The sequence below is a fragment of the Camponotus floridanus genome, unplaced genomic scaffold (assembly GCF_003227725.1).
Source record: "Camponotus floridanus strain SB8 unplaced genomic scaffold, Cflo_v7.5 scaffold70, whole genome shotgun sequence".
In the NCBI taxonomy this organism is placed as follows: domain Eukaryota; kingdom Metazoa; phylum Arthropoda; class Insecta; order Hymenoptera; family Formicidae; genus Camponotus; species Camponotus floridanus.
In genome coordinates this window covers 986498-1000116 of record NW_020229839.1, presented here as the reverse complement: position 1 = coordinate 1000116, position 13619 = coordinate 986498, and the positions used below count along the sequence as shown (strand labels likewise).

Here is a 13619-nt window from a genome sequence, read left to right as displayed (position 1 = left end):
ATCAATTATGAAACTTTTTATTAAAATTTTAATTTTTTTAGGAGAGAGTAGTTCTAATAGTTTCTTTATAATAACAGAGAAGAATGAGAGATATTATGGCCCGCTTTTAGGTGATCCCTGAAAACAATATACCTTCTGTAGATATTAAAAACATGGACATGAACTACGAAGCCAATGCCCACGAATGTTCTCACAGGATAACGAATAATTTCTGGTTTTAGTCTATGCTATGTACGAAATGCTAATAGCACCAGTGCTGTATAGCACAAGACGCTTAATAAATATATATATATATATATATATATATATATATATATATAGAGAGAGAGAGAGAGAGAGAGAGAGAGAACGTTTTATATATATATATATATATATATATATATATATATATATATATATATAAAGCGTTAAACGCTTCGTTTACGCTTCGGCGTTTCAATTTACGCTTCTTAAAAGCTTCCTTTATACTTCTGTTACTCTTTCCTTACATTCGACTTACACTTCAATATTTTATTTTCGCTAGAGAAAAGATTGACTTATAGCGAGCTAAATAAATAAATAAATGATGTTGAGAAGAAAACGAAGACACATAAATAAATAAATAAATAATAGCGTAAAAAGAGAGAACATACTAATATTTTTATATAATAAATTATTATTAATTAAATTATTTATATTTTTATTTATATTATTTATATTATCAGAGAGACATATACGTTATCCTTTGAGAACATTTGTGGACATTAGCTTTGTAGTTCATGTCCACGTTTTTAATGTTCACAGAGGGAGTATCGCTTCCAGGGATCACCTAAAAGCGGGCCGGTATTCATAGTCCGATCTTATATTTAAGATCGTCTTAAGTCTGGTCCGAGGTTGACTTAAGACCTCATTCGATCAATCAAATAGCTGCGTAGCATTTCAAGACGATCTCAAATATAAGATCGAACTATGAATATCGGCTCATGACATCTCTCAATCTTCTCCCTGGACGTGACAAATTCTCGATTAGGAGTGTATTCTAAAATTCTATCCAGTTAGAGGGATATTTAATTGACTCAACAGGACAAAAGAGCAAAGATTTCTTTATTCCGATTGGTCAATTAGGCGACTACGATCATCAGAAATGCTTCGACGCGCTCGATTGGCCAATCAGAATAAAAAGAATAAAAATTTCTTTATTCTGATTGGCTAATTCAATGCTTCGAAACATCTCTAACATCTTTCCAGCCGCAACAAAAAGTTACACTACTTTCACCGCGATTTATCATATTTATAAATTCGATATATATCTTCGAAATTTTTAAATGTTCTTAAAAATCCCCTGCTTTTGTTTACCGATTTGAACATTTACAGAAATTTATATGTTAAATATCTTGGAAGTTATATTACATATATTTACTCAATAATTCGAGAATTTGAACATTATTTACTTAACTGATAATTTACATTTAGCTAATTTGATAATTTGAGTATAATACATGATTTATAAAAAATTGATGAATCTTGATATTGATGAATCTTATGACATATATTTATTTATCATTTTTATTTTATAGGTCTTCCAAAGATCTTGAGGAGATTTCTGCTTCAAAAGTATAAAAAGATCAGTAAAATGTGAAATTTACAAATAATATAGTAATAACAACAAAAGGAGAAAATGGATATTTAAACCACAATGACTTATCATTTATTAATGTCTCCAATGAAGGAAGTGGAATACAGTGTTATCCGCTAAGAGTTCCTCTTTCCCTCATCTCCCTTCGATTAGAAAAGGAAACGAGACGTCTCCTGTTGCGGCAAAGAAATTTCACGGAACCGCTCGTCTCAACATTATTATATACATATATGTATATATAAAACAATTGTTACACACTAGAGCGAGAGCGCGTAATACAAAACAATGATCTCCAGTTAGTTTTTATTATTACAGTATCGCATCACTTTTATGTGTACTCTAATAAAAATATAATTCTCATTACATCGATCGGTACACACAGTGATTTCGTTCGCGCGCGCGCGTGCACGCATTTCCTTCTATATATAATGTATAAGTAAAATATCTTTTGCAGTCGCTCACCTATCTTTACAGAGTGTCCATCAAATTACGCGTCTTTGTACAAGTGTTTTAATTTAATAAGCGAGTGAAATTCATTTTTTCTTTCGCCTAGCTTTAGATTTATCTTTATCGCGTTGACAATAACATAGATATATACTTTTTAAATTAGATATAATTACCGGGTAATATTTAATTATATTTGGCGAACTAGTTTTCTTTCACAATCAAATGTGATCATTATTGTTTAGCTTTATGAGCTTTTATAATATAATATAATTTATAATTTAATTTTATAATATAATAATGATTATATAATAATGATGAAATCTGATTACGAAAGACTAGTTAGATTATGAAAACTAGTTAGTTAAGTGGTGCATTAATTTTGCTTGTAATTGACCTTAATAATCCGATTATGATAATTATCTTTAATTACTCAATTTCATATAGAAAAGAATAGTCGATCTCAATCAGAGCATTCATTATTGCAAAAAAATCTTTCACAATCAGAGCATTCATCATTGCAAAAGAAATGTCAATGCAATCTTAAATTAAGATTTTCTCTCTTTTTGTTTTCTATTCTCATCATTGACGATAATAATCTATTTAAGTCAGAATCTTGAAAGATTTCTTTGCTAACGAGATTGTCTTTAAATTTGTCATTCGCGACACACGACAGATTGAATTAAAATGGGAAATTAAACGTATTTCTTTCCGACACGTGGATTTTACGGACACCCTGTAAAAGAATACATATATACATACGTATTACGCGTACTACATATACACATACATTCGTGTATATTTCCAAATTCGTAACTTGTTGTATACATGTGTGTATTATTCTCTTTTATATTTTTAGATGTAAACGTTTGTATATATATATAATGTATATATAGAACTATTCCATGCCATATTACAACAATACAAACAGTCAATGTTTAATGATAATGTTGACTTGCGTAATGCAAGCACCACAACTAGTATAGCAGTTTGAGCAATACGTAATGCTTCCTTCAAAATCGGGAGATTAATATGATCCGAGAAGATCGTCGAATGTGACATAAGACGGCAACAAATCAATCTCCACGCTCGATTTTGTTCTACAGGATGTCCCGATCATTGGCACAAAGTTATCTTGTCTCTTATCTACTTTTACTTTAATATTCATACGTAATTTGAAAAGTGTAAATATTTTTCGCAACAGAATTTATATTTATTTATCTCTTCCTCTCTCGAGATTTAATAACAATAATAACCTTAGATAATATAATTATTTTTCTTTAAATTAAAATTATATATTTTCAAAAATAATATAATGATTTAAGATTTGATGATCTAGAGATCTAGATTAAAAATTAATTATATACCTGCAATTTTGAGTGGAAATAAAATAAAATCGTCAGTGAAATTTCTTTTCTAAGGAAGAAATCAAAATAATTTTAGACAGCAAAAATTTCATCATTGACGCAAGACTTATGGGACACCGTGTACGTGGAATCGAGCTCATAAGAAAGAATTTATCATTTCGTAACGTTAATTATAATAGATTTAAGTTTAATGAGAAACATATTGGATCATATTGATCGAGCCCATTTCTAGCCATCGTCGATGCGATCGAAGCTGAGACAAATAAACCTTTTCTTTCTTTCTGCAAGTACAATGCGGAAGAATTTACAGGCATAAGATGAATAGAAATGTGGAATTTTATATAGTCAGAAATCAGAGGCATCGATTCATTTCAGTTCCAAGTTGTTTATCATATCACTTTCCTTGACGAAGCACCTAACAGCTAATCACGTAAATGACATTTCACGACTTTCCCTAGCGTTATTCACGAATAACATTGGTTATTTACATAGCATCTAATATTATTTACATCGCCAGCTACAACTTTATGCGACTATGTAATAAGTATAAGGGAAATAGCTTTGTACCGCTTGTCGCACGCGCGTCTAATGTCAATGCTTCGTCTTATAAATGAATGATACATCTTCCATCCTTCCGATTAAATGCACAAATACTTGTCGACATACGCGTTATTTTCAAAAATTTATTGTTCTGCAAAGGATTGAATGAAAACTCATTTATATTTATCTTATAGAGACAGTAATATAGAAAAATCTTTCTCTTTCTCAAATCAATATTATTATATTCGCATTATATATATCATCTCACTTCTGATTATAAATAATCATATATTTTCAAATTACCATTACAAAAATATTGCGTCTTAATTATTATCTTCGATATAAATATTTACCTCAGTCGATTTAATAAAATACACTCTCTCAGTCTGCATCACGGATAAATAATATTTAATATTATGACATACTATAATCTTCTTGATGCTATAAATAAAACTGTGAAGTCAAACGGATAAAACATCGCACGCGTATAACAAGTACCATCTATCAATCAATGTGTTACATTCTCATATTTTAAAATTGTCTTTTTTTGATATATATTTCGCGCGAGGAGAAAAGAGCCCTGAAAGAAGTTGGCGCGAACCTTGCAGAGCATTACGTATTACATTTCTTTATAATGTCTTTGGCAATGAATAGAATACTAACAGATCTTAATGCTAATTACATCTAAGCGTGTCTCGGTGTGTGTCACACAGATAACATTACATTACGTCTTCTTAATAACAACAGGGGGACTCAGGTAACAGTTTCAACAAGTTATTTTCTCACCGCATTATTCCACTAAATAAAATTCTATTATTTTAACTTATATCTATTCTTATTTTTCACTATTATATTAAAAAGAAAATTTAAAAAATACATATTTGAAATAAATAAATATTTTTGTTCCATAAATAAGTGTAAAATGAGATTATTGCGATAAATTGTAGTATAAAAATGATATGATATACAAAAAAAAATATATATATAAGTAAAATTTTATTTATTGGAATAATACGAGAGATTTGCTAGTCCCGTATAATAAAAGTCATATAATAGGAGCTCTACAAGAATTAATTTGAAACTAAAAATCTACACAATACAGAATTTGGAATCTATGTAAAAGAGATTACAAAATCGAATTGAAGAATATTCCATATTTAATTTCTCGGATCTGTAAGGAATAACTAAAATTCTAAAAATAATAAGTAAAATTAAAAAGGAATAAGTACAATTTTATGACATCAAAAAAGATTCGCGTAAAATTAAAACTATTTAAGATCAAAAAGAAGAATAAAAATCTATAATAAAAGCGTATAGAGAATATTCTTATCGTTATATATAGAATATATACATAAATTTACGAAATTCTAGATCAAGGACTTATGATAGGAGGAAGATATCACGAAAGATGGAGCAATAACGCCTGTGTTATCGAAGATCTATAAAGAACAGAGAAGAGTAAAAAGAAGAATATATATAATCAGAAGATCACACACAATCTTCACGAGATTAACGAGAGGGCGTAAAGATCTATATAAGATCTATATTACTTGGAGTAAAGATCCCGACGAAATGAGGGAACGGAATAAAGGAGGATACGGAACCGAGAATCGTGTCCTTCCTTCGCGGGAAGCTACCGCCGGGACTCGAAGAACGAGCGGCAGCGCGCGAATCGTCAAAGTTTCTCAGTCGCCGCCGATCGATGAATGTTGCTCGATCCTGGACCCACGCTCGTGGATCGTTCCAACGGGAAGGGCGTCTTGCCCAAGGGTGGCTGCGAGATCGCACGCTTCGCCGTCCTAAAAGAGCTGTTACAATATAATTTAATTAATAAACTATCACAAACTTCCTCCTCGAGATAACCGAAGAACATCAATTCTTCCCGATACGAGAGAGCTCGATTTCATTTCAAAAAATTTATTTTCAAAGATAGAATATACTTAGAGTATATTCCTTGATCAATACATTATATATTATATTAATATATGCATAATATTATTTTTTTATAATAAATTTTATGATTAATTATGCACATAGAAGATAGTATAATTATTTATAATAATTATTTATTTTCGATGTTTAATAATTATGTATAATAATTATTTATTTTCGATGTTTCTCTGTTAGAAACTTAAGAACGTATTAGGAAGAAAAAAGGTTCAAGCATCGAATTCCCATAGTTATCTCGATAACTTTATTGTTTCCATGCGCATTTTTTTTCGACGTATTGTCATTCGAATCAGCGCGATTGACAGTACGTGTAATACGATTATTAGATGATTGTTAAAAATTTTGTATTGCATTCTTGAAACTATTCGCATGTCTAATTATTGATTGTGTGCGACAGAAACGGATTGTAAATTAATTTCGTAAGAAATAGAAGCTTCTCCAATTACGGATTAAACAAAAAATTACGTGTACATAATAAAAATGACACAAATATCAATAATGAAGAAAATATGGAAAATATCGATAATGAATAAATATTATATATATATATATATATATATATATATATATATATATATATAATGGAGAAAAGATATCTACTTACAGATTAATTAAGAAATAATTACAAATTAAATTTAAATAATTTAAAATTTCTAACTATGCTTTTATTATCGAGCAATATATTACGCAATCCGTTTCTATATCGTGCGACGTATTGTGCAATAAGCAGCAGTGATGTATCTTTCGTATTTGCTTATTACATCAGGATGAAAGCACGATAATGCATTTATCCTTCTTTTAATAGATTAGAATTATAAAATTAATATTAATAAATATTAAGCTAGAAAACAATTAATGATTTGCTATCAATGCACATTATTCATTTCTGTTGTTATTATTGTAACTAAAACACATATTTTTTCGACATCCTATATACAAATGATATCAATAGATATTTACAAGATACAAGAAAAAATATGAAAAGACGTATCTCTCTTGGATATTTAAAAGTTTCCTTTCTTTCCATTAAAAATTTCATCGAAAATTTTTTGGATATTTAAAAGTTTCCTTTCTTTCCATTAAAAATTTCATCGAAAATTTTTTGGATATTTAAAAGTTTCCTTTCTTTCCATTAAAAATTTCATCGAAAATTTTTTTTCACGATATATTTTAATCTTTTCAAGTTAAATGTTTGAGCAATTAAACCCAGAAATTAAATATGATAAGATAATATGAGGTTGATCGAGAAAGAAAGAGAGAGAAAGAGAGAGAAAGAGAGAAAGAAAGAAAATAAAATCTTTTTAAACTTATTTCTTTTTCACCTTCAGTATTTGACATATTTATTGAAATGTTATCTGAAAATTCGATCAAGAGCACTCTATGCTTTTCATATATTTTGCCATGCATCCCATAAAGAATAGTGCGCTTCGTATTGAAGTTTAACTCGCTTGCGAGTGAAGTGGACACAGATCGCCATTGAAAGCGGATGAATGAGAACAGCACAATGGGGAAAGCGGTGTTTTACATTTGTACTGCTGTGGAAAGCGTGACGTAACATCCGAAGCGTTAATGGATAATGAATCAGATGTAGACGGAAGACACCTGTCCGCCCTATAGATGAGACAGCGAGACGATTATTTATTATTCATTGTTCTTGAAAATGACAGAGCGGAAGGAAGGGGAGAAGAAAGAAATCGTGGCATTATAAAGCACTCAATTAAGCGAAACGCATCTGAATTCTGTCCAAGCTTATTCGTTATTCAATCCTAAATAGCTCTGGCAGATACCTTTGATTGTAAAATAAAAAATTCATAATTTTATAGATTTTATATCTCAAAATATAATTATAAATTATTTTATGCAGGTTTACTTGTAATCGCACGGAATTACATTTTTCGGCATCTGGAACAATTTACTAAAACAAGATCATACATATATTGAAAGAAATATAATCGATGCATATTAAATATCTTTTCGACTTTTAATACATTTACGCTTACTGCCAGTACTACGAAGAGAACCATAAGTAGATATAAGAGCGAAAAGAGCGAGGCAACTGTAAAATGAATCGATTAATTCACGCGGAATGAATTCTAATGAATTGATCGATTCTACAAAGCACGTCTTAAGAAAAGCCTTAACAGAGTTAGGCCTAAAATCTATCTTACATTTTCGGTATGTAATCCTTGATACTGCTTTCTCTCATTAACGTTCACAATCATTCATCTTGTTATACCGTCACCTACGAAATGCAATGCTGATGAACGAACCAGAACCGCTCGGAAATTTATTTTAATAACGCACGCGTATGTATTATGATATGGGCACATAACGGAGCGAATGCATGATCAGGGATGAAAAGGGACTTGCCAGTGTTTTCGTTTTTAATGGAGATCACACACAGTATGTATGTGCGTGAGTTCTCGAAATTTCAACATTCATGTAACGTATTAATCGTGCATGGTGTACACATCTCTTGTAAATCTATGGCATATCCTTGTTCGTGCTGCTGTATGGTCCGTTTACGGACAAGCAACAATCTTCAGCCTGATCTACCACCAAAGAAATTATTTATCGGATTGAGATCATTCCATTATCTCTTTTTTTCATTTAATTAATTTCTACTGATATCAGGCATATATTTGATTGTAAATTTTGTAAAATAATGATTAAAGTTTTTTATAAATTTCTTTAAAAAAATAATTATACATGCAGAAATAATTTTTTTATTTCTTAATCAATTAGAAATAATTATTTTGAAAACTCACAACTTATAATTTTTTTATACATATATAACACAACTAATTATTTTTTTATACATATATAAAATATATAAAATTTTCAATTTGTAAATTCTTTTTTAAATAACAGAAAAGAGACAAAAAGTTGTAAATTCTAATATATTATATTTTTTAAAAATCACAAATCATACATATATATTCTAATTAATATTTTAAATACCGATTGATATTACACATTATAATTAAAATGTTCATGTTTGGATCATATTAATGAAATTAAATCAAGCAAATATATTCAATTAAAATAGTCATAAATTTGAAAGTATGAATTAAAATTTACTTAAAATTTAATTTATTGTAAATCATAAATTGAAAAACAAATTAAATAAATCTAAAGACCATTAATTATTTTATTAAAATTTAATTATGCATCATCTTTATAAGTTGTGAATCCCCAAATTAAATGACGATTAAAATATTTGAATTCTTAGTGTATAGGAAGATATAAAACGATTTAAGTGGTAGATCTAGCATTATTTCATAGTAACACAAAACACTCATCTAACAAATTTCAGGCGGAAACGTGAGACGACGGTTTACCTTCGTCGTTAAAGTGAGACCGATTCGTTTCGGGAGGATAACGAAAACGATTTCTCTATTTCCCGGGCGTATCTATAGAGAGGCGGTCATAGAGCAGTCATATTAGCCACAAATCCTGGACATGTATGCACTAGCCGATAGATACAAACAATAAGTTTGAGCGTAGGATTACGACAACAGTCGCTTTCGCCAAGTGAGAGATAGAGAGACAGAGTGCGATATTTAACTACGCTGACAACGCGACATATCCCTCATAACAGGTACCTGCAATCAAGAGACTGGTCAGGGAAATTCAGTCGGCCCATTTCGCTTTAACTGACTTAGAATAGCGTGAGGACGGTGCAGCGAGCGTTAATAGCAGAAAGATTTTTTTTTAAAGAAGAACAAAAGTAGCAGCATTAATAATTATATGTGATAAACGTTGATGTGATAAACATTGGAAACATTGATTTAAATCGATAATTATGACAATCATATCAATTTTACACAATTGAAAGAGAGAATATTCTATAATTTAATTATTTTTCTCATTTTTTTATATATCTCATGTATTAATACGCGTTATACATCTTACAATCTTAAATAAATTTCGCTTTTATGTTGATTCTTTTATGTATTAACTAGAATAAATCTCAAGGAGTACTTCTTGAGAAAAATAGGAAAAATGAGAGAAGCTCCACGATTTTAAAATGGTAAGAAAAATGCAATTTTTTTTAAACAAATAAAGAGAAATGATCGTATTAATTTTCTTATTACGTATACATTTTCGCGTGTAAAAAAATGACGGCATAGGCCTAATCGTAATTTTATATATAATCCTTCTACCAATAAAGATCGTGCTGCGAAAAATTTGAAGGAAAAGCGGAGTATGTAGGCGCTGATTTCTGCTTTTTTTAAAATTGAATTTACAAATTTAAGCAAAATATTTACTCAAACAAATGACACATGATATTCATTTAATTGATTGTCGATTTAAAAATTAGAGAATGATTACGGTAATTAATCATTTGTCATTGAAGTGGTTGAAATTGAATCGGCGCCTACGGTGAAGAGAAAGAGCAGTAGACGGTTGTAGATAGTTACCAATGTGAGTAAATAAATTGTACGCAGATTATAGGCGTGTGTTAGATGTGAGTAAGGTAGATTTTCCGCTTTAAGTAGACATTGTTGCGCGCCGGGGAGTTCACCGCTGTGTCGTTACTGGAACATAGCCGGTGCTCGTTTTCACACACACACATACACACACGCACGCACGCATGCATTTATCACTTGACAATTCAGTGCGCCACCCAGGGTATCGTTTTTCGACCCTTTTTTCTTGTCTAACTGCGATAAATGAAAACAAGAGAGAAAAAAGAGAAAAATAGTATACATCAAGCAAAGCTAACAGTAAATGCTAAAAAAAATCTAACGTCATTCGTAAGTTGCATCTATTTTTCTTTAATAGTAATATTAAACAAATTTCAATTGACTTCCGAAAAAATTGATGAAATTAAAAGAAACGAACGCATCGGATAACTTCTCAAATTTTTACAATTGAATTGATAATTCATAGGATATTTTTTTAAAAGAGAACAATTTAATCACTGCTGACAGAAATTATTGAAGAGAAAAATCTGCCTTATAAGGCAGCATCGTGAAATAGCGACTCTCGAAAGCAACATCCAGCAACAAAAAATTGATAGAATAAATCCTCTCGTCTTTGCGCTAATTACATCTTTTTTGTGTAATAACTCCCAAAGTCAGTTGCATTTCAATTTAAACAATATTGTTAGGGAGGTAAAAGGGGGGGGGGTCTTATAGTATTCTCGATTTGAGAATCGATATCTTGGTTTATGCATCAAGTAAAATACAGGCATATATGTTCTTCAAATGCGATTTAATTCGCGGATTAACAATCTTTGAAATTTCACGCACTATCATCCGCGTCGGCTCTTAATTGCTCCTTTTCTATTACATGTTTTTCTATCACATGATTTCTTATGTTTTAAACAATATTGTTTTTGAACACAATTTAATTGATAAAAAATTTCTCTTCTGCTTACACATATACTTTTTCCCGTAATAGTAAATTGTAATATGTAAGAAGAAAATAAAATATATTCACTCGATTTATCTACTAAATTATTAAAAAATAACATTCTTTTTAAAATAAACGTATCTTATTAAAATCGTATCCTATTTGCGAATATATTTCAAAACCAAAAAACTCTTCTGTATGAGTATGTCATTAAAAAAAATTATAATCAGAAGTTAAAGATAAAAAATAATATATAATTGATACGTTTAATCGAGAAAATTTAATATAAGTGCAACTGACTTCAGTAATGCATAACGCTTTCAACACAACATAGCATAACAAAACAATAGCAATAAAAAATCCGACAAGAAGATATTTAATTCTTTTTAGCGAAGTGTTGGAAAAACTCTCTTTCTTATTTCAAAATTGTCGAAATATATCATTTATATATATCATTTACAGAAAACTCACCTGCGCCGACGCAAGGAAGCATTCTGTCCTGGCAAACCAAACTGACCCCTGGGGATTACCATACGCGCGTTGCCTTGAGCGGGACGTGAACCCCCGTGCGCTTGTAGCGTGCTCAAATGGGCGGCATAACCATCATATAGTATTGTCGCCAGCGCCTGATGCTTTTTGGATGCTTTACCGATGACGAAAATCTGGCTCGGTTTGAGATTTATCGCCGTATACACGCTAATGTCTTTCTCGCTGCCATACGCCTGATGAATTATCATTCCATGCTCCTGTCAACCATATTCAATTAATTGTAGCAATTGCAATCGCGTGGAGATGAAAAAATCGGAACCAAAAATTGTAAGAAGAGAATTGTTGATAAAAAAATCTTGATAGCTTTCAAAGCAAAATTGTTTTTAAAAATATTATTCTCGTTGATCAAGAGAATTGTATTGATCGATCATGAACATTTCATTATCTATTTCTATTGTCAATATTTTCTATTATCAACCTTCACAAGCTTATTCAAGTAGGCGGCTTTGTGGGCGAGCGGATCTCTGGACAGGCCATCGGCGAACGAGACGAGACCGTGAGGAAAGTTATGCTGCGACAGCCAGGAAACTACCGTCTGCTGTTGCATGTCAGGTCTCGCAGTAATATAAATGATGAGATAACCTAGTTCTTGCCAATGCCTATTGTAAGTGTTAATAGAAAAGAACTTAGTCTAAACAACGTTCATTTATATTTTTTCAATAGAGATTGCAAATTCAACAAAATCTTCATTTTTTTGATACATTACCTCACAACATCGACAGCACCGGCCCAGACTTTCGGATCTTTGCCGCTCACTGATCTGCTGGCGGCGAAAGAGCCGTCTATGCTGAAAACCACGCATTCGGTTTTCGGCGGTATCACAGCAATGAAAAAATCTACAGACGTGTGATCTCCCCTGCGAATGTATTAGTTCAAAAAGAGAAGTTAGAAGAATTTATGTTTCTCATTAAAGAAATATAAATTAAATAAAAGAGATTTACATATTAATTTATACAAATTGCATTTATCTTTCTTTTTATATATTACATTCACTAATTTTCACATTTTATATATAATTTAACTTTCATTCATAATAGAATAATAAGTTTAATATTCATCAATTTCATTTATTAATTCTAATTAATTTCAATTATTTACAAACCTTTAATCTGTTAAATTATTATACATATTAATTTTTCTGATTAATTGATGATTAATGTCTCTATTTGAAATTTAAAAAAATATGAATTACCTTACAACCATCTTCACTGGATAAAGCCCGTAACTTAGCGTTTTGTCATCTGGTATTTTGTAAATTATCCTACCATTTTTGTCAGTTACCTCGGTGGAGAGGTACGTCCATTCACCTGCCGGAGCGTCTCTCATAATATGAATATCCACTTTTTCACCTATAACAAAATGTAAAATGTCATTCTCGTTTTATTTATAGTTTTGTAGTTTTAGCGATTTAAATGTAAAAATCAATTACTAAAACTATTATTAATATATATATAAATCGTTAGCAAATTTGACTAAATAAATTAAAAATCTTGATTGAATTTTATTTATATAGATTAAATTTTCAATAAATTAGATACACTCACATGACATACACACATACATTCACATGCAAAAATTAATTTTAAATAAGAAAAATTATTCTTTGTTAATTTTATCTATACCTGTTAGAGTTATCATATCAATAGGACTGTACATGAACCTAGCGACTAATACTTGTGGTGCACCTTCCCTTACGATGACATCATTTGCTCTGTGATTGGCAGCAACATTCTGAAATATATAATGTAATCATGAGCAATACAGTAAAGAGAAGACCAATTTAAAATAAATAA

The 13619-nt window shown here is 30.2% G+C and overlaps 1 protein-coding gene across 12 annotated transcripts in view; it reads right to left on the bottom strand.

The window, feature by feature from the left end:
• Positions 1–5273: 5273 nt before the first annotated feature.
• LOC105259418 (protein retinal degeneration B) overlaps positions 5274–13619 on the bottom strand; it is a 30243-nt gene continuing 21897 nt past the window's right edge. For 4 of the 12 annotated variants that reach the window (XM_011271323.3, XM_011271324.3, XM_025413848.1 and 1 more), the window contains 6 exons: positions 13449–13557; positions 13019–13175; positions 12533–12682; positions 12245–12425; positions 11749–12023; positions 5275–5774 (listed from right to left, as the gene is read on the bottom strand). In XM_011271323.3, coding sequence (XP_011269625.1) covers positions 5642–5774; positions 11749–12023; positions 12245–12425; positions 12533–12682; positions 13019–13175; positions 13449–13557 — 1005 coding nt within the window. In that variant the 3' untranslated portion in view covers positions 5275–5641. The other 8 variants (XM_025413851.1, XM_025413849.1, XM_025413852.1 and 5 more) reach the window with 5 other exon arrangements.